The sequence below is a fragment of the Martes martes genome (assembly GCF_963455335.1).
Source record: "Martes martes genome assembly, chromosome: X".
NCBI lineage: Eukaryota > Metazoa > Chordata > Mammalia > Carnivora > Mustelidae > Martes > Martes martes.
This window is the reverse complement of record NC_137897.1, coordinates 52640445-52667145: the sequence shown is the minus strand read 5'-3', so window position 1 is coordinate 52667145 and position 26701 is coordinate 52640445. Positions and strand designations below refer to the sequence as shown.

At 40.1% G+C, this 26701-nt stretch overlaps 1 protein-coding gene across 1 annotated transcript in view; it reads right to left on the bottom strand.

Annotated features, from left to right (window-relative positions):
- AR (androgen receptor) overlaps nucleotides 1-26301 on the bottom strand; it is a gene marked incomplete at both ends in the record, with an annotated part of 112932 nt that extends 86631 nt beyond the window's left edge. Inside the window, one exon of the mRNA XM_080795512.1 lies at nucleotides 24782-26301. Coding sequence (XP_080651638.1) covers nucleotides 24782-26301 — 1520 coding nt within the window. The remainder of the gene's footprint in view (nucleotides 1-24781) is intronic.
- Between the last annotated feature and the right edge of the window lie 400 nt (nucleotides 26302-26701).

The following is a 26701-nucleotide window of genomic DNA, read 5'->3' as shown; positions in this document are numbered from 1 at the left end:
CATCACGAGTGAACTCTGTAATTGCCGTGATGTATGTCACCCATCCCCTCTGATAACCATCAGTTTACTCTCTATAGTTAAAAGTTAGTTTCTTGGTTTGTCTCCCTTACTTTAGGTACTACTTTTAATTATCCTTTCTCAAACTTTCACAATAAATTAAAACACCAGAGATAAAACCACCTATTCTACAAATTCAAAATAGATATTTATTCAGGCAATAACTAGCTGCCTGACCCTTGAAAAGTCCCTTCGCCATTCTCAGCCTCATTGTTCCCTATATACAACAAGAGGGTGTTAACAACACCCTGGAAGTGTAGGTCAAATGGTGGCAGGCAGGAGCCTCAGTCACACACCCACTGGGTCAGCTCACAGCCTTGTGCTGTTAGTCACAAAATTAATACAGACGGTATCACAAAGGAAGGCTTGGGATCAGATGATCCTGAAAAAATGTCACAGATTTGAAGAGTTGGGAGGGAATTTTATAAGTCAGCCAGTAGAACCCTCTATGTGATACCTCAGAAATCCAATCCATTCTTGTCAAATTTGCTGTCCTCAAATGGAGAAACATTAAGGAGCTATACAGAACAAAGAGAACTGTTGGCCCAGACCTCAGAGGAGCAAGATAAATAAATACCGATCCAGGAGAAAACGGCTTCCTCCATCGTATTTCACCTTTCTTACTAAAGTCTAATTATACATGGCTAAATGTTTCATAAGTACTTTCTGAAGGATTCAGTATTTCAGGTGCTTCTGTTTGCTCTTCCTAGATTTAAGCATTATTAATGGCCCTCTGAAAATGTAGACAATTCATTTGAATGGCCTTCTAGTCTCTGCTTTCTAGAATGGTTAACCTGGGAGAGCAGAGACTGTGGTTAGTGAGCAGACTCTTGAGGATTCCTAGGAAATAAAAAGTAATTATTTCCTCATTAGCCCAGTTAATTAACGTCTCTGAGTCTCAACTTATTTTTCTATAAAATAGACATTAAGATTCCTACTTACCTCACTGGGTTATTGTGAGGATTAAGAGGTCAGAGCACTTTACACATACATAATAACTTTGCAATATATAAGACAGGTTGGTCTTGAAAAGCATGAAAGCACAATGGAACAAATTTTAGAATGCTGATTTGGGTATTTAAACTACCCATGACATATTAAACTAGCCAAAATACATGGCAGAGTTTCCCACCTGAAAAGTGATTTGACAGACTGGTTTGATCATTTTTGTTCCTCAAAACTCAAGGTTTACCTTGCAGTCTAATGATCTACTTATAATTTGAAATCCAGGTTCCATCACACTAGTAAAACAGAGAAAATAAATTTGAATTGATATTTCATAGAAATTATAGTAAACTCTAGGAAGTAGTCCTTTTTCTTTTACACACTAGAATTTTTAAATCTAATATTTTATCAATAAATGGGTCAACACCTACAACCTCCATTCTTACAGAGGGTATAAAAATTCTCTTAATACTTACACTTGTTTTAATGACATTTTGCCTAATATTCCAATTTGTATTTCTTTTTTTTATACAAAGGACTAAAAATAAAATAAGGAAGACTTACATAGTTGAGGTCATAATTGTGACACTAAGTATTTCTTGAGTAACATAATTGGACACTTTATGCCACATGTATAAAACATTATTTTTACATGGATGTACTATCTCAGAAAAGTCATGACTCCCCCTCAACCCAATGATCACTCTCCCTCCCCCCAGAAAAAGCAAAACCGAACCTGATCAATAACTTTTCAAGCAAAACAGAATGGCCAGGTTTTGCTGCAAAAGACAATTTCAGAATATCTCCTTAACCAAATAAATTTTGTTTTATAAAAAAAAAAATTACTTCACGGTCTTTATTTTTAAAATTTCTCCCTATGTAAGTGAAAAGTTTGCCATATCCAGTCCTTTGGAAACTACTGGGATAGACTTTACTGTGACCACTATACAGATGAGAAAATCGAGGTTTGAAGTTACCAAGATAGGTTAGAATGTGAAACCCACATTCAAACCTCCATCTTCTGACTGGAATCTGAATGTAACAAAAGAAAATTTCAACTTGATTGTCTGAATTACAAAATATGATAGATTTTACCTATTAGCTTTGTTATTTGTAGTATTTTACATTCAGTAATTTAAATTAAGAGTCTATTTCTTAAATTCCACATATGAGTGAAATCATATGGTAGTTGGCTTTCTCCAGCTGACTTATTTTACTTAGCATAATACTCTCTAGCTCCCACCGTGCTGTTGCAAATGGCAAGATTTCATTCTTTCTGATGGCTGAGTAATATTCCACTCTACCTATGTACCACACCTTCTTTATCCATTCATCTATTGATGGACACAGACACAACTATCTTTTTAATGAAGACACAACATATACAATTCTTAATGACTCTTGATATCAATACATGAATAGTTATGCACAACTAAGTATCAGCACATAGCTAAGCACCATGGTGGCCAACAAACCAGAAAATTAGCAGGAAATTCAAGACATCTGAGGCACCTCACAAAATAATCCAATGGATTCCTCAGAAAGCAGGTTCTTGTGAGATCCATGGACACATATGCACAGACATACAGCCAATAACACAAAAGCAGACAGACAAAGAAGGGGAAAAGCCCAGATAACAGACGTGCCTACTTGAAACAAGCCTCAAATGTTAAGTGTTAATAAATAAGAGGGGCTTTGGAGAGATTTGAGGGGGACTTTGAGGGTCTGCTCTGCCTGCCATCTGCTGACCCCTGAAAGTGTAATCTTCTTTTCACATTTGCTTAATGCATAAGCAGTCCACTGATTGCCCTCAGCCCATAGTTGCTACCACGGTAATGTAGCTGGTTCAGAGGCAATGCCCCACCCCTTATGCTACACATGTTTAGGCGTTCGGGAAAAACAGGACAAGGTTTCATCACTGAAGCATAACATTTACTCTGCAATCATAAAAAAGCAATACTTTAAATCTACAAGTCCTGTCTGAGTTTATGAAACCCTTTTTAGACTTATTCTTTCATCTATAAAATTTGAATTCATGTTCTAATTTAGAGATGAGGAAATTCTGACTCAAAACTGTTGCCTGTCCAAGGTTACACAGATAGTAGCGAAAAACGTCTGCACAGAAATCCTGGTATTATAAGCATACATTCACTGCTTATTCCTGTACCCCAGTCTTCTTCACTCATGATCCTCTGTGTAGTCCTTCAACTTCTCTTCTTACTTTAGTCCAGTCAGAGGAAAAGAAAACCTCATCATGAACTCAGGGCTAAAAAGAACTCATGTCTAGCTCCCACCTTCATGTCTGCATAGAAAATAGGGAACCAAGAGAGGGTGTGGCACTTGGCTGAAGGACTCTTAGGAAAGAAGGAAACGAAGCCTTTCTCCCCATCATCCTCATTACTCCCAGTTCTCAGAGAACATTGTGGGTAAGTTTATGAAGCTAAGGAAGTAAAATAAAGATGACTAGTTACCCAGGAAATTCACATCCAAACTCATTTTTTACTAAATTAGCTATGACTTTGATTTTCCATTTTACAGTTAACCAAGGCACTTAAGGCTATGGGTCACAGTACCCATGTAAGTTATAAAGTCTCTTCTGAGGATTACTTAAGAACATGATAGAGGGGGCGCCTGGGTGGCTCAGTGGGTTAAAGCCTCTGCCTTCAGCTCAGGTCATGATCTCAGGGTCCTGGGATCGAGCCCCGCATGGGGCTCTCTGCTCGGCAGGGAGCCTGCTTCCTCCTCTCTCTCTCTCTGCCTACTTGTGATCTCTGTCTGTCAAATAAATAAATAAAATCCTTAAAAAAAAAAGAACATGATAGAGAAGAATAATGTTGAATGGAGGCAAAAGGCTTTGGTTAATGCAGGGTACATTTAATGGCTTATATGAAAAGTAAAGCTCAAGTGGTATAGAACAGTGAAAACAGCAGTGAGGCCAAAGGACAGAAAGTCAAAAAACAAAAATTAAATCCCAAATCCACCAAATTGCTCACTGTGTGACCCTGAACAAATCATTAACCTCTCTGAAGCTTAGTTCCTCTTCTATGAAGTGAAACTAATTAGAACTGCCTAGGATTAAATTAAACAAGAAAATACCTTGAAAATATCTAACTCAGTACCTAGCACTGAGTGGTGGATGCTCACAAAAATAGAATATTTGATCAGAATCAGTTCAGTCATGCTAAGAAAAAGGCTTGTGTGTCAGGTTTTCAAAGCAAGTAGAATAGTGATGCTCTAGATCTGCTGCCCATTTATTTGGAAAAATCTGAGATCAGCTCTCATTCAACAATCCTTGTCACCCTGATCCCCTATACAATATATATATACAGGTTTGGACTTCACTAGGACAAACTAATTCTCCCATAGCTCCTATTAGTAATTCCCCAGCTCCCTCTATCATCATATACTCAATCCCACCCCCCCCAACATACACACATGCACAGAAGATGAAACATTCACTTTTGTTCTTAGGAACACAGAATAATGTTGAAAGGCAGTTACTCATAAGGCTGCACATTCATGTACTCAAAAGAAAAGGCATCCTCACTTCTAGAAGGGTCATACTCGAATGACTTGAGATTTTGGTAATGTCATTTCATAAGCAGCTGCTTTTATGTATGCTACTGAGATGTTAGTCCCCAGTCTATAAGATCTCTGAGACTTGAGATGAGGTCTTGTTTCTCTTTGTATCCTCAGAAGCCATTACAAGACCTGGTACAAAGCCAGCACTCAGTAAATGTATCAGTGAATAAAAGAATGAGTTAGTGAATTGATGAATGATATGTTTACCAAGCTGATATTGCTGAGAATTAAAATGCTCCATAAATGACAGATCAAATCCTTAACTCAAAGTTGGAAATAATGTTTCCAAATCAAATAGGTACCCATTCATTCATTTATTCAATAGCTAATCTGGACAGTGAGCTTGAAAAAGATTAAACCTGCATTTAAAAAAATTATGGTCCAAATCCTTGTTCCCCCACTTATTGTCTAAATTACCATGGAATGTCTCTTAATTGCCTCCAGTCTAAGTTTCTCATCTGTGAAATGGGGATGTTGGTCCATGCTGTGCCTACCTCCGAGTTGGTTTTGAGAAGCAAAGGAGATAATGTCCTTGAAAGTACTTGGTGAAATTTCAAGTGCTTCATACTTCCTAGGAATTGGAATCATTTTGTCTCAAATAGGTCCAATGGCTCCACTCCCATTTTCCAATCTTCTACTATTTTTCTTATCAACTGGCTATAACAAAGCCAGCCCCCATACCTTCTGAAAACCATCTAAAAACAGAATGCAAAAGGGAAAGGATATACAAATATCAAATCATTATGTTGTACATTGAAACGAACATAATGATGAATGGCAAGTACCTCAATAAAAAAAAAATAAGGAAGGAGGAAGGAAGGCAGACAACAAGGACTCTTGTTGGCCTTAAGCAACTTTTGGCTTACCTGATTTCTTTTAGGTCTTGGATCTGGTTGCCAGAACAAGTCACTGCTGCCACTGTTAAAACAATCTTATAATACCTTTCTTTTTTTTAATATTTTATTTATTTATTTGACAGAGAGACAGAGGGAGAGAGATCGCAAGTAGGCAGAGAGGCAGGCAGAGAGAGGAGGAAGCAGGCTCCCCACTGAGCAGAGAGCCTGATGCGGGGCTCAATCCCAGGACCCTGAGATCATGACCTGAGCTGAAGGCAGAGGCTTAACCCCCTGAGCCACCCAGGTGCCCCCTTATAATACCTTTCAAAGTCATCCAAGAAGCATTCTTTTTGGATTCACTCTGGCTTCTCTGTCCAGAAGTGGTGGCAACCAAGTGAGGAAGATTTTGATGAGGGGGAGATGGCATGGGAGATAAGCTGAGGAAATGGAGATGACAAATGTACAAAAGAAGGCAGCAACAAACAGACAAAGGAGAGAACACTTGCCTTGAAAAAGAAAGGGGCTTGGAGTCTATAGAAAAGAGTTCAAAGAGGCCAGGACTGAGAAGAAACTCAAGGCTTTGTCAAATTTTGGAACTACAGACTTATAGGATGAAAACCAGAGGGAAAACTGCATCTAGAGAAGCCTGAACTGTACAATGAACACTTACTAACTGCTAATTTCTCCACTAATAAATTCAGAATTGCAATGGAGAATAAAGTAGAAAAAAATATGTATCACTTTCCAGCAACTGGCATGTGCCATGGTAACAATGCACATAACCAGAAACTAAAAAGGATAGAGGGAAATGAATATATCAAACTGACACTCTCTTACTACTGCCAGCTACCAATAGTAGGAACATTACAACTCCAGACAGCTGACCCACTGGTGCCAGAGCTCCTTCCCTTGCACTCTTACTCTTTTATAAACTGAGAAGGAAACCAAATGTGATAGAACAAGGAGTCTTAATAGAGGCTCTCTAGAATAGTGGGGGCTAGAAGTGGGTTGCCTTGTCCTTCCCCATGGGAGGAAGCCAAATAGATTTCACCTACCAACTTACTCCCCCATAGACTGGGGTATAGTCCTTGTCTTGTGATTGGGCAGCTTGCTCTTCAATGACTCAGCAGATCTTTAAATATACTCAAGCAAAGAGCTGCTCTGAGACAGTTTTAAAAAAAGTTTTAAACTATTTGGGATATTGAAAGGAAGTGAAGAAGGTCCTTTGTAAACATGAGATTCCCAAGCAAATTTCACACTGCTATGAAGCTCTTTCTCTATGCTAAGAGGCTTGTTTTTATTCTCCTGACTGCCTTTTGCCAGCTGTGTGGAGCACAAGGATAAGAAAGGGGACAGTTCCAGGCCATGGAAGGAGTCAAGTAAATTCCTACCCAGTGATTTTGTGGGGGATGGGGAAACAACCTATGCGATGGAGTGAGTGGTTTAAATGTAGGGGCCTCAAATTCACCAAGGGCCCAGACACTGTACTGGGCTTCTCTGTTGCCTGTGGAGGATCATGACCTCTGGCTAAGAGGAAGGGTCTTTTCATTCTCCCTCTCTTTTCAGACCAGCTCAGTCTTGCACTCTGAAACAAGCATCAACTAGTGAAAGATTTCAGCTGAGCTGAGGGAAGTAACTTAATAATATGCATTACCAAAGCAAATCACACTCTCTGTTATCTGCAATGACCTCACACTTACATTCCAGTCAAAGCATTTTGGAGACTGGAGCTTTAGTGGAGGGGAGAAACGGGCAGCAGGGGCCTGGGGAAAGGCCCATGCACTTCAGAGTCTAGCTGTGCATTTTCCCAAGCTCTGCTTGACTGGTATAATAATCATAACAATAAAAACAACAATAACAGGTACTTTATCAAGCTTTTTTTCTGGACCAGGCACTGGTCAAATGTTTTACATTCATTATGTCACTCACCCTCATAAGAAGCCTAGAAAGGAAGTATTAGTATCTTCATTTTAGAAATGAGGAAACTGAAACTAGGAAAGATTAAGTGGCCCAGAACACGCAGTTAATAATTGTCAGAGACACAGGATTTAAACCAGGTCTGTCAAATGCCAAAGCCTATGCCTGAATCCCAACACATTACACTTTAGCCCTGACCCCAACCCCTCTCCCAAGAGCCCTCACGCTTTCAGTTGTTTATTAAAAATCCCTAACTCTACAAGATACCTAAAATCCTTGAGATGGGAATTTTGGAGTAACTTATAGGCTTTACAACTGTTAGGAACCAAGTGTGGAAATCACCTACTGTGAGCCCAAACCTCTGCTCTATATACGTAGTCCCAAATGAGTCCAGCTTCTTTCCAAATGCATTCAATGAGGGTTAATTTACTACCTGTGTAACACTGCCAGTTGGACAGAAAGGGTGTGATGGGTAAGGAGGGAACTAATATTTTAGTATCTACTAAGCGATGTGCCCTTTATGTAAGTTGTTTTATTTAATAAACACAGTGATACTGTGAGTAGAGCATTCCACAGATAAAGAGGGTGAGCACAGAGATGTTGAGTTACTCACCCAAGGTCATACAGTAGGTAAATAGCTGTGCCAGAACTGAAAGCCAGTTTTAATTCTGATTGCAGACTTCTTTGTAATTTTCCTTAGTCCCTCCTCTATAAGGAACAAAAGCCTTTGGGGTAAGTAAGGCTTTCATCATTTGCCTGGCCCCTGATCTGACAGGGATGGCAAATTCAAATGCCTGGAAGAGTCAAACAAGTAACTTAAGTGAATAAAGCAGGTTGTTGGTGTGTGGGCAAACTGGAAAGTGCACACCCCATCCGGAGGAGCAGTTGCTCCTTGCTTCTGCCTGGTTATTGCCATGCAGGAATATAGGCCCAGCAATGCCAGATCTTCATTCCCAAAGCTGGAAATAAAAAATTTTCACGTGAAATGCCATCAACTAATTTGATAAACATATATACATACATATAGGTACAAAGAAAACTCTTCTGGCCCAGCTTTAAAATTTCTGATGTAGGGTGAAACTACTCTGAGAAAATGTTTTCTTTTACTAAACTACAATCTACCCTCATTGGTTTTGCCCTTTAGGGTACTAGAGAAAAATATGTACTCCTTAATTCCATAACAGTCCTTCAGTTATACTGAGACAATATTTATATCTACTGCTCCCTGCCTCCCTTCTCACACCTTCTCCATGCTTTACAAGAGGAGATACCCCATGAATACTGGGTTGACTGCAAATATAGTCTAACCAGAATTTAACTGAGCAAGACTATCACTTCCTTTATTCTGAATCTCATATTTCCATTAATGGAGCTTATGATCCATCAGTTGTTTTTGGCAGTCACTTAATACGACTGACCCAGAATCACTTAATTAAAGAGTACTTATGGAATACCTACTATATGCTAAGTGCTAAGGTATATGTTTTATATGTTTTACACAAAGATATCCATGAAATAATTTTTACCCTGAAAGAGGGTACAGTTTAGGAAGATATATAAGACATCCACACAAATAATTATCATAATTCAAGGAACTAAGTACCTTATCTATGAAGAAGGAACAAAGGTATACATCTAAAAGGCATAAGCACTGACTCCTGACTTGTACCTAACATGCCATATCATCTGATCCTCTCCTACCCCAAAACTTAGAAACTATAGATTTCTAGCCCTAGTTTACAGATGAGGAAACTAAACCCTACATTCTTTCAACCATATTATGTCAGAGAGATCACTTCTGTATGGGTTAGGGGATGAGAAATTTTATCTGGTAGGAGACTCTTTTTGAACTAAGCTTAAAAGAATGGCTGGTATTAAAACTGGGATAGCTTCAAGGCCAAAGGAATGATAGGAAAAACATCAAGTTCAAAGAATAAAGAAAGGAGTAAGGATGGTTTAAGGTGACAGTGACTAGACCCATGTGGCTGGAGCTGAAGATTGTTGTAAGGGAATTACAAGACCTGAGGCTGGAACAATAAGCCAGATCATGAAAAGTCTTGAACACCAGACGTAAAGAATTTGGACTTTAACCTATAAGCAAATGAGGAGGAGATGCAATTTCAAACAGGTATTACCTAACTGTGTAGCAAGGCTTCCTCCGTACTAAGTATTGGGAATGAAGAGGTAAATTAGAATTTCAACCCTCAAGGAAGTTACAGGCCAATGGATGAAAGAATACATATAATACTATAGATGAACTTTGAGAAGGTTAACCTGGTGGGATGAATACAATATGAATCAGGGAGCAGCAGGGAGGACTCGAGAGAGCAGGCAAGAGGTCACTGCACTAATCCAGGTAAGAGGTGATGAGGATCTGACCTCAGGTAGAAGGAATGGCTGAGAAAGCTTTGGGAAAAAACAATACACCATTTCACTACATTAATTCCCTAAGACTGTAATGCAGCTTTTCCCAGACACTGTAGGGTCATCTCTGATGGGGAACTCTAACTTGGAAGAGTAGAAATGTCCCTAAAGAAGAGCCCACTCTACTCAATTCCATACCTGACTTAGCATATTTTGAGCCAATCCAGCACCTCAGCGAAGTCCAGCAAGTGTCCAAAGCAAACTACACACCATCTGAAAATACGTGCATGGTTACCATTTTCTGTCAAAAATTAGGTAGTTGATGACTGAAATGTCTCAGTCTAGGTTAGTCTTTTTTATTTAAAAGCCTGATCAAACAGCTTGTTCAACTTCACAGAATACATACTTGTTAACCTTTGTATTTTTAAACAAAGATGAAAGTGAGGAGGAGTGGGCACAGTAAACAGACCCAAAACATATTTTGGAATCCTTTCTACACCCAAACATCAATCAACAAGGTTTTCCATCTTTATTCCCAATTCTCAGTTTATGCACCTCTTCATCCAGTTAAAAATTAGGCGATGCTTTCAGAAAGGTGACCCAATATGATAGGTTTGGCAAAATGCTTTCTCTTATGTACTGTCAACTTTCAAAAGAAATAATTAAGTAGTTACCACTTATGAGTGGTAAGATTGCACCTTCTTTAAAAAAAAATCTGGACAGAAGCAGACTTTTGTAGTTGCCTCTTTCTAATTTCCACAGTAACAAAAATTCTATCTGACAACCACATTTAGGTCTTCCTAGGGATCTTGCACAACTCATTTGAGCCTAGAAGGACAAAAGCAACATCTTGTTATACAGTAAAGATCTTTTTATTTAGGGCAAATTCCACAGGCTGACTTTTTTCCCCTGATATTTGTGTTCCATTTGTCCAATGTCTAGAATAATAGGGAATCTGATCATTTTCCCCATTCTCGGCCCAATCTTGCTGATGAATAAAGTTATTTTTTTTTAAGTAATGAGTAGGTTGATACAGAAAGAGGAACAGAGGGATACAAGTTTGTGTGAGAAGAAAGCCAGAGTGAGAGAATACGAAGAAGTCTGGGAGTCTGGAGTCTCAAATTTAAGCTCTGGTTTTGTGACTTACTCACCATGTGACCTTTGATAAGAACCTTTCCTCCTAAGAACCCTTAAAAGAAGCAGATGTATTATAAGTATAAAAGTTACATGATGTTTTAAGTTCATGCACTATGTTTTATATTTTTAAAAAATTAGTATGAGTAGTACTCCTTTCCCTAAATGTACTGGAAAGGAATATAAGTTCTGTAGAGTGAACTGCCTAGGTTCTAATATAGGCTCTTCCACTAAGTTGTTCTATAATCTTGGTCATGTATGTTGCTTAATTGTTCTGTGTCTGTTTCCTCATCAGTAACATGGGAATGACAACACGACCTACCTCAGGGAGTTATTTTGAGGATTATATGAATTAACACATGTAAAACACATAAAAACAATTTCTGACTTCAGAAATTCAGCTATTTTAGTTTTTCTTAACTTGCTAGACCTCCTATTTAAGAAGGCACTAAACTGCCCAGGTTTGTATTGGCTTTGAGATTTTCAATCAACTCAGTAACTCTAGGCCCTTTTTAATAATTTCTATAGTTCTGCTTTCTAATTCCTATTATAAATGGTCAACTTCTTTTCACCACCTTCTTTGTGTCCCTCCACCTCCACTTTAATTCCCAAGCACTCAGCTACTCGGTGAGGATCAGTAGACTATAATAGAGGCAGTACATAATTAGGTCATCCCAGTAACCAGTCTTTTTAAAGATTTTATTTATTTATTTGACAGAGATCACAAGTAGGCAGAGAGGCAGGAAGAGAGAGAGGGGGAAGCAGGCCCCCTGCTGAGCACAGAGCCCAATGCGGCCGATCCCAGAACCCTGGGACCATGACCCGAGCCGAAGGCAGAGGCCTTAACCCACTGAGCCACCCAGGCGCCCCCAGTCTTTTTAAATGGTAGAAGTAATGGCTGGCTAATCTGAGAAGCTGCTGGTATTGCTCAGTGGTTATAACATTGTAGTTAAAAGCCAGACTCCCTGGGTGTAAACACAAGCTCTGCTACTTCCTAGCTATGTGACCTTTGGGTAAGTTATTTAACCTCTGTGGGCCTATTTACCAAGGTTATTATGAGAATTAAATGAGTTAATCCATGTAAGGTACCAAAATTTGGTACACGGTAAGTGTTATCATTATTATTGCTATTATTATAATTATTTGTTCTCAGTGGGGAGCCACTTTTCCAATACAGACTTTTCCAATGAAGCAACCTCAGAACAGACTATGACTAAAAGGCACCAGCATTCTATGTGATTTTGGTGAAGTTCCTTCCCACCTCTGTGCCTCAGACACCTCATCCATAAAATGATCTGGTTGGACATGATGGTATCCCGGGTTCCATGAATTATAATATTCTTCCATCTCAGGCCATTTCTGTTCAGATTCTCTGTAGGTTCCAGATGTGATCAAAGTCCAGTAGCCTTTAAAAGTCTTCTTATTGTGTTTTTCATAGATAAATTATTTTGTTATATGGTCTAGTGGAAACGTAATTATAATATTTTGGTTTGATTGGAGGTAGCAGCCAATTTGTGTGATGTTCTGGTTATTTACTCACTACTTAGTATAATTACCAGGTTCAAGGTTTGGGTAAGAAGAAAAGACTCACTCTCTACCCCAAATGAGGTTTTAGAATGATACTGAGAAAAGAAGTACCTAGTTGGGATCCAGGAGAACTGAATTTATGCTCTAACTCTATTGCCAGCCTGTTGTTTCACTTTTGATAAGCCCCTACCCTTTTCTAGGCTTTCATAAAATGAAAAGGGAGAGAGGAGTGGGCACCAAAGGCCAACAAGATCTCTAATCAATCTTTTTTTTTAAGATTTTATTTATTTATTTGACAGAGAGAGAGATCACAAGTAGGCAGAGAGACAGGCAGAGAGAGAGGGGGAAGCAGGCTCCCCGATGAGCAGAGAGCCTGATGCGGAACTCGGTCCCAGGACCCCAAGATCATGACCCAAGCCGAAGGCAGAGGCTTAAGCCACTGAGCCACTGAGGCGCCCCAAGGTCTCTAATCAATCTTAATCTAATTAATCTAGTAATCCCAATTAATCTTGAAGAGCAAGAAAGCTGAGGGCACTACGTGGAAAATGAGAGGAAGCCATCAGGATGTTCAACGGATAACTTAAACTTTATAAATCCAAAATCAAGCTCTTGATTCCTACCCACCTCACACAATACCTGCTCTTACTTAAAATCTTCACCATCTCAGTAAATGGTAATCACTTTTTTTTTTTAGTAATCATATTTTTCAAATTGCTCAGATCAGAAGTTCAGCAATCAGCCCTGACTCTTCTCTTTTTCTTGCAATGAATACCTAACCTGTCAGTAAATGCCATTGGCTCTACCATCAGAACACACCCAGAATCCAGCCACTTCTCTCTTCCACCAGTACCACCCTCGTCTAAGCCACCATCACCTCTTGCCTAGATCACTGTGGTAGTCTCATCTCCCTGGTTCCCCCTTGCTCCTACAGTCTCTTCTCCACAGACCGTAAGTAAGCAAACAAATGCATGTACTATCAAAAAGTGGTAGATGTTATGAAGAAGGATTCTTTTAAAATATAAGTCATTCATATTACTTTTCTGCTCAAAACCCTCCAATGAATTCCTGTATCAGAGTAAAAACCAAAGTCCTTTTTTAAAAAAGATTTTATTTATTTATTTGACAGAGAGAGACACAGTGAGAGAAGGAACACAAGCAGGGGGAGCAAAAGAGGGAGAAGCAGAATCCCTGCCAAGCAGGGAGCCTTTTGCGGGCCTCAATCCCAGGACCCTGAGACCATGACTTGAGCTGAAGGCAGACGTTTCAGGACTGAGCCACCCAGGTGTGCAAAACCAAAGTCCTAATGAAGACTTGCGATGCCCTTCATTAAGTCTGATCTCATATGACTCTCCATTTACTTAAACTAGCCATACAGACCTCCCTGCTGTCCTCCATCACACCAAGTATGCTCCTATTTCAGGCCCTTTGTGCTTGTGGTTGCTTGGAATATTATAACCCAAGATATCTCTGGGCTCACTTCTTCATTTCCTTCATGTCTCTGCTCAAATATCACCTTCTTAGTAAGGCCTTCTCTGACCAATAAATATAAAATAGTCTCTCCCACAATGAATCTCTATCTCCCACAATCTGTTAAGCTATTCTTCATGACACTTAAGTCTCCTCTTCGTACACTGTAAACTCCACAAAGGGAAGATTTTTGTCTGCTTTGTTCACTGTTGTATCATTGGTGTCTATTATAGAATTTGGCATATAATAAGTGCTCCGTAAGTATTTGTTGAATAAATTCAGATTATAAAGTAGGGTGGTAGGTTATTTGCACCTAGAACTCTTATACATACCAGTCCACCAAGGGCCCTGGGTGGCTCAGTGGGTTAAGCCTACCCTTTGGCTTAGATCATGATCTCAGGGTCCTGGGATTGAGCCCCGCATCCGGATCTCTGCTCAGCAGGGAGCCTGCTCCTCTCTCCCCCTCTGACTGCCTCCCTGCCTACTTGTCATCTCTCTCTCTCTCTCTGTCAAATAAATAAATAAAACATTTTTAAAAAATCCACCAAACTCAGTCTGGTGAGTAAGTAAGAGACACAAAAGCCTTACAGGCTTTACCAGTTTCTATTATAGATACCAATTAAGGTTACCTTGTCTCTCTGAATCTCCTACTCCCTATGTATGACTTGAGAGATGTGGGATTTAAAAGAAAAAAAAAAGGAACATTTGATTTGAGAAAGAAAGAGTAAGATGGAGATCCTAAATCTGTCACTTTGAAGCTGTTTGACTTTAGACGTGTTACCTAACCTCTCTGAACATAATATTTACGTGGAAGTAACATAGTATAAAAGTATGAAGAGTATTATACTTGAAACCTGGCTACATGTAGAGAGTAGAAAAGAGGATGAAAAGCAAGAATGGGATAAGAAACTGATCTGTAACTGTAAAGTGCTATTGGAATAAATCCAAGGTCACTGCTCCCAACTTCACATTCAGAAAAAGGTAGTAAGGAATCAGTGTTACTAAAAATGTTTTTCTGCACTTTGGGAAGGGACATTAAAAATAAAATACTAAGTACCACAATAAAATAGGTGGCTCTGGCTCAAGTTAGCCTGTACAAAGGAGGCCAGCCATTCCCAGGAAATTCCTGCCACAGGACAGTTGCAGCCCCCCCGCCCCCCAGTGGCCAGAGAGTGGGACTACACCTCCACAAGCAAAGAATCTACTCAAACCACAGAAAACAGAATCTATGATTGAAAGGGTGGGCCATTTCAAAAAGCTACATCATCTAATTCAACAAAGCCCTTATTAAAAAAAAAAAAAAACTTTCATATGCCCCTTACTCCCAGAATTGTTTGATTTTTACTTCTCACTTCCTTTCCTTAATTAACACCCTGAAATGCCATTTATACAGAACCTCAAAGCAAGCAACCACGATCAATGGAAACTCTGAGAGCAGAATAATTCTTCATTTAACCACCCCACTAGATATCTTCATTAGCTCTCACACCAAGAATAGAACCATAAGTCACCCTCAATTTTAATTAATTCCTATTACTACAGACTTGTATAGTCAAAGATACCAAAACATATTCCCAGTATGTGCAATAATATAACCAAAGGAACTGAGGAAGAAACTAGTAACTTTACTGGGGTGGTACTTCTGAAAAAAAACAGAAATATATTTCAACCCCTTACTTGAGTTCACTCGTCATTGTCTTTAGAGACTTATCACTTCCCAGTGTTTGAAACATCCATCAAGACCTATAATCTATTGTTACAGTTCAGTCATGTCCCCACTTATCCATAGAGGATAAAAGGCAGCCACCGGTAATACTGCTGACCAACTCACCCTACCTTGATACATTTCTTTTCAAATGTCCACATTTAAAAAGTCTGTGCCATACAAACCAGCATCTCATCATACCAGCATCACAGTGTTGTCATTCTTTGTTGTTGTTGTTTTAATGGTTATAAACTCCTTGAGGGCAGTGATCTCAAGATTCTTCTGAATTGTGACCTCTTTACCCTGACCTCCTTATAGAAAACGCCTAGGCATATAGCAGGTGTTTAGTGAAAAGTGGTTGATGGATGTGTACTTGTTAAAAATCACTTTAATAAGGTCATCTGTAAAGACAGCCAAGTCATGATAGGACCTTTTGTTCAGTGGCCTGCAATTTATGCACCATTATCAGGACACAAAAGCTATAGCTAATTAGATATGACCCTTAGTCTAGAGTGTTAGTGAGGCCGAAGTTCAGTCCCTTTTAGGTAAATTGTATCTCTCCTTCATGGTTATAGAGTCCATCCCCAAAAAGAAGTCCAGTTTATATGAAAGTAAATGAACGATTTCCACATCTAGAAATACACACCAGAAAGAGTGGTGGCATTTACTTTATCCAAAGGACAACACTTAAAAACATAAAATTATGACTCCAGCTGTTTACACAAGCCTAAACATAAGCTAAATATAGCTAGTTATTTCTTTGGCCTAGCTTGCATTTGTTACCTCTTCATGTTAGTTTTGTATGTAGAAATTATTATTAATTCCTCATCTCCTTGCTAATAGTTTCCAAATCCAAATACTAAAAGGGGACTATTAACTGCATAAACCTTATTAGGTTTCTTTCCTACTGTTCTGTCAAGACCTGATAATTTTAGAGATGTTCTTCTATTCATCCGGAAAAGGGCTGGCATCACCAATTTCAATTTACAACTGAAGAAATTTGAGAACAGTGTCCCTATGTGGCCTTCATATAGGCTGAGACAAAGTATGCTTTAACTTTAGTACAGCAACAGAAACCTGTCTCTTAAGTCCCAGAGGTGTTCAGAACTCAGGTACTTTCAGCAAGGTTGCAAGATACAAGGTCAATATACAAAAATCAATTCCATCGTTATATACTGGCAGGGAAAAATTTCAAAGGGATGTAAAGAAAACTATTTCATTCATGATAGCATTAAAATTAAAATATTTAGGAATAAATCTAACAAAAGTACAAAATTTATACTCTTAAAACTACAGAACATTGCTGAAAAAGAGCTAAATAAATGAGAAGATCCCATGGTCACAGTTCAGAAGATTTAACATTGTTGAGATGGCAGCACTCCCCAGATTGATCTACAGATTCAATATAACCTCTATCAGATTCTCAACTGGCTTCTTTGTAGAAATTGACAAACTGATCCTAAAATTAATACAGAAATTCAAGGGACCCAGAAAAGCCAAAAGAACAATCTTAAAAAGAACAAAGTTGGAGGACTCACACTTCCTCATTTCAAAACTTACTAAGTACCTAGAGTAATTAAGACAGTATGGTATTGCTAAAAAAGCAGTGGGATATAATTCAGAGTCTAGAAGGAAAAAAAAACCAAACTTCACGTTTATAGTCAACTGATTTTATACAAAGGGTGCCAAGACAGTTAAATGAAGAAAGAATCCACAAGTGGTGCTGTGATAACTACACCATTTGTTGATATCTACATGCAAAAGAATGAAACTGGACCCCTATTCACATCTTATGAGTTATATAAAAACTGAAAATCAGTCAAAACCCAAAACTTAATAGTTAGGAAGGAAACCTAGGTATGAATCTTTGTGACCTTCAATTAGGCAGAGCTTTTTTATATATGACACCAAAATCACAAGCCACCTAAGAAAACAATAGATTGGACTTTATCAAAATTCAGAATTTTTGTGCTTCAATGTATACCTTCAAGAAAATGAAAAGACAACTCACAGAATATGATAAATATTCACAAATCGTAATTTGTTATAGGACCTGTATCCAGAACACATCAAAAAACTCTTAGAGCTCAATAATAAAAAGACAAGAAGTCCAATTAAAAATGAGTAAAGGTTCTGAATAGAGATTTTTCCAAAGAAAATATACAAACAGCCAATAAGGACATGAAAATATGGGCAATGTTACTGGCTCTTAAAGAAATGTAAATGACACACCATTTTGAGATAGCACTTCACACACACTAAGGACAAATATAATTAAAAAGACAACACGTATTGGCAGGATATAGAAACACTGGAACCCTCATATATTGCTGGTGAGATTGTAGAATGGTGCAGTCAATTATGAAAACAGTCTGTGAGTTCCTCGAAAGGTCAAACAGAGTTACCATATAATCCTGAAACTACATTCTTAGGTATGTACCCAAAAGAATTAAAAATATTATATTCATACACCCACAAAACATTTGTATGAATTTTTATAAATGTCCACAGCAGTATTGGTCATAGAAGTCAAAAGGTGGAAAGAACTATAATGTTCAACAATTGAAACACAGGTAAATAAAATGTGATACATCCATATGATGGAACATTATTTGGTTATAAAAAAGAATAAAGATTATAAAAAAGAATACTGATACCTGCTTCATCATGGATGAACACTGAAAATATTATTTTATATGAAAGAAGCTGGCCACAAAAGATCACATATGGCATGATTCCATTTAAATGAAATGTTAAAATAAGCAAACCCATTGAGACCAAAAGTAGATTGGTGGTTGACAGTTGTTCAGTGTTTGGCGGGGGGGCGGGGGAGGAGGGAATGACACTAGATGATTAAAATATTTTATTTTATTTTATTGCATTTATTTTCTTTATTTTTAGAGAGATATAACTGACATATAACATTATGTTTCAGGTGTACAACATAGTGATTCAATACTTGTATACATTGTGAAATGATCACCTCAATAAGTCTAGTTACCAACTGTCACCATACGAAGTTACAAAAATTTGTTTTTCTTGTGATTAGAACTTTTAGGATTTACTCTTTTGGTGACTTTCAAGTATGCACTACAGTATTATTGACTATAGTCAGCATGCTGTATATTATACCCCTATGGCTATTTATTTTAAGATTAGATGTTTGTACCTTTTTTATTAAAAGATTTTAAAATAGTGGTGATGGTTTCCCAACTCTGAATATAACTAATATACCAAAAACCTTTGAACTGCACACTTCTTTTGAAATACTGTATTTATTAATTTGAGAAAGAGAGAGAGTGAGCATGAGTCCAGGACAGGGGCAGAGGGAGAAGACGGCTCCTCACTGAGCAGGGAGCCTGAAGTGGGGCTGGACCCCAAGACCCTGGGATCATGACTTGAGCTGAAGGCAGATGTTTAGCTGACAGCCACTCAGGCATCCTGAGCAGCATACTTTTAAAGGATGAAAATGAATTATGTTTCAATAAAGCTTTTTTTTAATTAAAGTTTTTTTATAGATTTTATTTATTTATTTATTTGACAGAGATCACAAGTAGGCAGAGACCCAAGCACAGAGAGAGGGAGAGGAGGAAGCAGGCTCCCTGCTAAGCAGATAGCCCAATGCGGGGCTTGACCCCAGGACCCTGGGATCATGACCTGAACAGAAGGCAGAGGCTTTAACCTACTGAGCCACCCAGGCGCCCCTCAGTAAAGCTTTTATTAAAAAATAAAATAAAATTCAGGTACTACCTGATCTAAATCCACAGCATTCTCAAGTAACCAGCACTTTTAGAGTTTTAGGCTTATCTGGATGAGCCACTCTCAACCCTAATGTGGCCTGTACGTTGGTTAGCAGAAAATGATTTAAGTGAGAAAGGCTGGCGGCACCCATGAGTGTGCAAGGGATTGTGCATAATTCACAGTCCTATCATTTCCGTGCAATACCCACTGAAAGTAGCCTTTACTCAGCAACAATCTAAAACATCTGTCAGGCAGGCAGCTTATAGAAAAAAAGCTGGGAAGTGCTGCTCTAGAAAGGTTTCTCCATATGGCAAACAAATGTTACAGAAAACTCAACTCTTTCTATACCCTCAAGGAGCAAAGGGTTGTTCACTAAGCATCCTCCTGGCCTACTCAAACTCATTTAAGTGTTAGCCAATAAACTATAAGACACTGGGTCTTTTCTTTGAAAAGGGTGCTATAAATGTGAGATTTCATAATTCTCTTCAAATATGACAAATGCCAACCAATACTGGTAACTGTAGAGAACATTACAAGGAATGGAAAAAAAAATCAGCTTTGTGTTTAAGATGAGGATAACTTGGGGCGCCTGGGTGGCTCAGTGGGTTAAAGCCTCCGCTTTCGGCTTAGGTCATGATCCCAGGGTCCTGGGATTGAGCCCCGCATTGGGCTCTCTGCTCAGCGAGGAGCCTGCTTCCTCCTCTCTCTCTCTGCCTGCCTCTCTGCCTACTTGTGACCTCTGTTAAATAAATAAATAAAATCTTTAAAAAAAAAAGATGAGGATAACTTAACTCTGAATTCAACAGTTCAGAAATTGATGGAACGCTGGCAGGGGAAGTCTGAGGTAGAGTAGTTTATTCAATATCTTTCTCCGTTTTCAAATGATTACTTTACATATCATCAGCATATTTACTGGCCCAGCCAGTCACTTCTAACAAGCATCCTCACACACAGATTTAAGTATTGCTTGTGAAAGTGTGGTGGAGGTCTGACCCAGCACAGTCTCAGTGAGGGTCCGGTTATTTTCAGGCTTTGAGAAAAGGTTGCCAAAATGGCAAGTAAACAGAGACAGATTAAAAGAGAGAGACAGCAGCTGGCAAAATACTTCATTAAATCACCAGGTCCTCAAACCATCTAGTTTAGCTTCCTCAGGAACTGTTGAATCAGGCTCTAACCTGAAGCTTAAAAAGCCCAACTATTAATTTTGCACTCCCCTCAAGTCATCTAGCCTTATAAGAAAGGTGCTGGGATTGATCTGATCAGTTACTCTCCAGATGTTAAAAAAAAAAAAAAAAAAAAAAGTTTAGCGGCATGCCACAGGTGTAATGAGGAAAATATCCTGAAAAGTAGAAAGAAGTGTCTATGTTTCCATTTAGTTAAAAGCACGAAAGAAGAGAAATGAAAGAAAATCTGGGACAGGCAGCACTTGAGGAAGCCGCAGACAAAGAGAAAATGGTGGAGGTAGGGGGTGGGGAGATGTTTTCTTTTCCCTCCCTAACCAACCTCACAAAACTTGATTTTTGTTTGCTTTTCATTTTTCAGAATCATGATTTCAGGTTTGATTATAAAATAAGTCCCTTGCTTACCACACCTAGCCTGCATTCTGTTCCCTGTTTGAGCAGACTTCGAAATGAAACTGATGGTCTTGATACCACCATGGAAAAATAAAATAAAATTGTCTAGGTCCCTAACTGCAACTCATAATCCCACCAAGAGCAGTCAGAGTACAAATAAGAGTCGGAATCCTAAGGATTCATTGTTTTAAATGTGTATATGCACACCAAGGGAGAAAATTATTACAGGGAAGACAGACACTTAAAAAAGAAAATTTAATGTGCCCACAAATTCAATATATTATATTGATAAGTTATATCTAAGTTTACAACACAGAGAATGGAAGTCTGATGAGGTAAAATTAGCACTGGCAAGAAAGTGCCCCAAAGTGACCCTGCAATTGGAAGGCTACAAGCTTCTTGGAAAATATCTTTTACTGATGTTAACCTTTGGCCGAGCTAAAAGAGATACTCTGTGGACAACAAAGAGGAGACTTCCATCAGTACATCTTGCACATATTTCTAAATGGGATACTACCCAGTGTGGCTACTTGGTCCTCTGGTTCTGATCACTGGTACCCAAACATAATTCACTAGTTATTTGCTGACGATGAAGAAAGGATGCTTCTTTACAACATACTGACTCTCAAGGACTATGGAAAGAAAGCGTCAGACTATCTTTGTTCCAAAGCAAAATTCTGGATTAGAAAATAAGCTGCTTCTTGCAAAATAGTCATAAAACTTACCTGATAACTGAAGAGGGGAGAGGAGATGGAAAGGGGATTAATAAAATTTCTTCTTCTTAAATAACTAAGAGGGGAAAAAGCAGGATTTGCCGATCTCAAAGCATTACAAAAATACTACCTATTATATAAAGATCAGAACAAATTACCAAGAGAAAAAATTAAAATGTTCTTTTTGCATCTGGATAATTAATCTAAATCCCAACCTTTTATTCTGGCACTGTCTTCCTTGGGCCTCAACTCCCAAGAATATTTTCCATATTATTGTGCTGCTTGCTGAAATATAAAAGGTTTTACTTCTGTCAAGTGGGCAGGTGGTCAATTAACAAAGTTGTAGTCTTGTTCGATCTCTGAAAGAAGACAGCTCCATTAAATATCATCAGGATTGTACACAAGCCCCATCAATTTTTATTATTCCTTCTGTTCAAACCACATGCGAAATTAAGTTGTTGTTCATTTTTGTTTAGTTTAGTTAGTTTTGTTTTAAAGGACCACCTTCAGATTCTCTCCTCCAGCCTCTCTCCTTTGAGCAGAAACATTGTAGATGTATAAGAACACAGAGTTATTCCAAAAGTAACTAAAGTTAACCTCCTCCTCCAATTAACTAATATGTATGAACACACACAATTGGGAAACGGAGGAATCCAACATTATTTGAAGTCTCTAGAATTTTTAGATCTTTTAACTCAAATTTAGCACACAATGTGTGCAATATAGACAGGGTGGAAGTTCTCGCTTTGGTTTTAAAAATCCCTTGCCTTTCACCAAACTGTGCGCCAACAAAGTGAGGGAAAGAAAGATAAAGTAAGAAAATGTCAACTTTTAGACTGGGGTTGGTTGCATTCTGATAAAATTGATAAATTTTCAACAAACTGACTCAATAATTTTCTATATCCTAGAAATGAAAATTCTCCTTCAACCCACAAGACAGGAATGCCAGTTTTCCCTTTCACCAGACTCTCATAGCCAGTGCTGCAACCACAAACCAGGAAAGATTCATTATATTTTACTTTCTTTGGGTACTGCTAAATTCTCACTATTTAAGGTCACTAATTTAAGCAGGTTTTTCTAACAGAGAAAATTTCCCACTAAGACATGGGATAAAATAACCTAGCTTACTGCACACCTGATGGGAAGAACTTTTTGCTTTCTATAGCTACTTCCTGTAAATCTCAGGTTATATTTTCAAAGAAACACATCCCTTAACAAAGATGTGAAATTGTTCATTCCCTCCCTATTAATGAGTTAATTGTCGGGGAAGGTGTGCAGAAGAGAGAAGGTTCCAGTTTAGCATCATGGTTATGTCAAGAAGCACCTGAAATGTCCCCATCCCTCAAAAAAGTTCATTGTAGAACTGACTAGCAACAACCCTAGGGGAAAAAAATTGACCCTACCAAGTAAATTTGTTCTTATAAAATGAAGAAAACCTTTTATTCTACGGTATAACCACATTGCAAAAATATTTTTTAAAAAACTAACTGGAAAACATTTTGATGACATAAATAAACCCTTTGAAAATCCTGTAAACTAAACACTTAAAATCTAATACTAGGATGTAAAGACTGGTAAGAAGCTGTTTCTTCATTAACCCTAAAAATAATATTTTATGAAATCCTATCCTCCTCTTTCTGTCCTAACACTGTTCTATCAACCTTCCAAGAACAAAAGCATTAGTGAAAGGAGGCAAATTGTTGGATTTAAGTCGCCAAAGATATGAAGGCCAACAAAGACATTTTGGAGAAGTCACAGATTAAAAAAAAAAAAAAAAAAAAAAAAAAACAGCTAAAACAAAACATAACAAGACACAACTCCAAGGGCACATAAGTACTCAGCACACCTGAGGAGTTAGTTCCTTGGTTAGTATTCCCTCTCTCACTGAGATAGACTAATATCTTTGTTGGGGTTGGGGAGAGAATCTTCAACATGATCTCCAATAAGCTCAACAAATGTGGGAATAATTTTTAATAAACAAGGTGAAACTGATCACCACTTTTCTCATATCCTAATTAAAACTCATCGGCAAAATTATGGCTTTAGGTCCCTAACAGTTCTCACTAAGTTTGTTAGAGGTAGCAGCTCATGTTTCAAAATACAAGCACGTCTAATATAACACTGTACGACAACTCCACTTTAATTAAAAAATGCAAGCATATTCTTAAAAATGAAGGAATATATGGGAGAGCCTCACTCCTCCCTCCTAAAAGCAATTTCTGGGCACACTGGAATAGCAGGAAATTCTTAAGTAAATTTTCCAACACTTTATAAGTCAGATTCAAACCTGGCTAAATTATTCATTACAAAAAACATTCTCCTCTTTTATGGGTCTGATGCAAACTTGAAGTAGGGGACTGTGGATCTGCTGTACTCCATAGAGCAAATAAACACTTTACAAGAGAAAACTGACTCAAGCAGCTACTTCCAACATGGTCAAACTGTGAGAGTAAATACTGCCCGATGTTTACCTACAAAATTGTCCTCTCCTTTTCCTCTACCTTTGCTTGCTCTCCTGCCCGGTTAGATCCTCTCTGCCGACTCCAACCCTGGGGCAAGTCCTCAATTGTTGCCAGGGAATGAACTTCACCCTGTCTTCACACAGTGGCCCTCAAAACCCAGAAAGCTCAGACCTTCTTCCCTTAATCCGGCACCTCCATTTTATCTCTTGGAGGAGGCGGACTGAGAAAAATTTGGGCCAGTCTTTTTGCCTTTAACCTGCCAAGATGGCCACAGGCTGGAGGGCAAACCCTAACACACTGTAAGAGATGAAACTGCCCATATTTCCTGTCCAGGTCCTCAGATTTGGGAAGAAGGAGAAGAAAAATTACGGGAGGGCTTAAAAGCTTTATTTCTGAAGGTGGCTCTTACTATTGGATTTAAGTTTGGAGCCTTTGGGACATGGAGCACCATGAAGTACTGAGGATTTTAAGGGGCTAGAGGTAAGGGAGGTGTCCTTAAGGTATCTGGAAGGGCACACACCAGCACCCAGGGGCCTCGGTGGTGGGGACTGGGGCACACAGTGGGGGTTCTGAGCACAATGGTCTTATCTTTGACAGGCTAGGAATACCCAGAAGGCTCCAGATTCAGAATGGCCTTTTTTTAATGGAAGACTGTTGAGCTCTCACAGGGGTAGAGTGTTCCCATAGGTAGGAGAGGAGAGATACCCCAGAAGCCGACTAACTACATTCAACGACATGCCTAGAAGGAGAAACTTACCGCATGTCCCCATAGGGTCCAGAGTAGCTCTCCATCCAGGGGCCCATCTCGCTTTTGACACAGCTGGGACTTGGATAGGGAACTCTGCTCACCACACCGCCGGGATACCACACATCAGGTGGCGGGAAGTCACCTTCCTGGCCTGCCAACCCCTGAGGTGGCCGAGTGTAGCCATAGGGGGCTACAGACCCTGCCTCGCCAGCGCTGCCGCCTCCGCTCCCGCCGCAGGACCCATACAGCTGGCCTTCTTCTGCTGTGAAGAGAGTGTGCCAGGAAGAGGAGGCGGTGGCGGAGGGTGATCCTGAGCCGGGTCCCGCTGCACCCCCACCATGCAGGCTCGACAGATCTCCGTAACGGCATTGTGCCGCGGCAGCCGCCCAGGCGCTGCCGTAGTCCAGCGGGTTTTCCAGCTTGATGCGGGCGTGAGGATGGGGAGGTGGCGGAGGGGGCGGCGGCCCGGCTAGGGCTAGCGGAAAGTTGTAGTAGTCGCGATTCTGATAAGCCGCCGCTTCATCTAGTGCTCCAGACTTGTAGAGAGAAAGGGTGGATGGCAGCTCAAGTGTTCCGGAGCCCCCGGCTTCACTCGTGCCCGAACAGCCCAGGCTGTCGCCATCCAACCCTTTGGCATAACCTGCCTTGAAAGGAGAATACTCAGCAGTTTCTTCGGTGCCTTTGCTTGCGCCGTCATCCAGCAGAGAACCTTTGCATTCGGCCAGCGGGGCGCAAGGACGTACCGCGGGTGGACCTCCCAGGAGTGGGGCATACATGCAATCCCCCCGAAGCTGTTCCCCAGGACTCAGATGCTCCAATGTCTCCACACCCAAGCCCATGGACACCGACACTGCCTTACACAACTCCTTGGCGCTGTCCGAAATGGTCGAACTGCCCCCTAGGTAACTGTCCTTGGAGGAGGTGGGAGCACCAGCGGCCTCTCTCGCTCTCCCGCTGCTGCTACCTTCGGATACTACCTCCTGCTGCTGCTGAAGGAGTTGCATGGTGCCGGCCTCGCTCAGGATGTCTTTAAGATCGGTGGAACAGCTACTTAAGCCCGGGAAAGTGGGGCCCAGCAGGGACAACGTGGATGGGGCAGCTGAGTCATCCTCGTCCGGTGGTGCTGGCTGCTGCTGTTGCAGCCCCTTGCCGGTGGCTGAAGCAGCTCCAGGCTCTGGAACGCAGCTGCTCTCCGGATGGCCCTTGGAGGCTGACTGTTGTTGGGAAGGCTGCTGTTCCTCGTCCAGGGCCAGGTAACCTGTGGGGCCTCTTCTCTGGGCTTGGGGAGAGCCATCGTCACCCTGCTGCTGTTGCTGCTGCTGCTGCTGCTGCTGCCGAGAACTGGTCTCCTGCTGCTGCTGCTGCTGCAAACGGGCGCCGGGAGGTGCTGCACTCGCGGCCTCAGGGTGCCGTAGGCCCGGGTTCTGGATCACTTCGCGCACGCTCTGGAACAGGTTCTGGAAAGCTCCTCGATAGGTCTTGGACGGCGGCCGGGGATAGACCCTCCCTAGTCCTAACTGAACCTCCATCCTTGAGCTTGGCTGACTCTTCCACCTAATTCCTTTATCCCGTTTCCCCTTCTCTAGCTAGGAGTTCAACAGGCTGCGATGCGGTAGTCCCTGCAGCTAATTGCCCACCTGCGGGAAGCTTCTGGGAAAGAAACTTGCAGGAATAACCACGCAAGAACACTCTGACAGCCTTGAGGTCTCCTGTACAGGAAAACAAGCACTGGACACGATCTGCCCTGCTAGGCTCACAGCCTGCTCCTGAAATTTTGGGAGGGTAGAGTCAAGAGATGCCCAAGTCTCAAAGGAAACAAAACAAAAACAAGAAAAACCCTCTGCCTTCCAAATTCAGTGTCCACTGAAGCAGGTGCAAGTAGGAACCGGGTTATTCTCTTTATGCTTTATTTTGGGTTTGAGGGTTTGT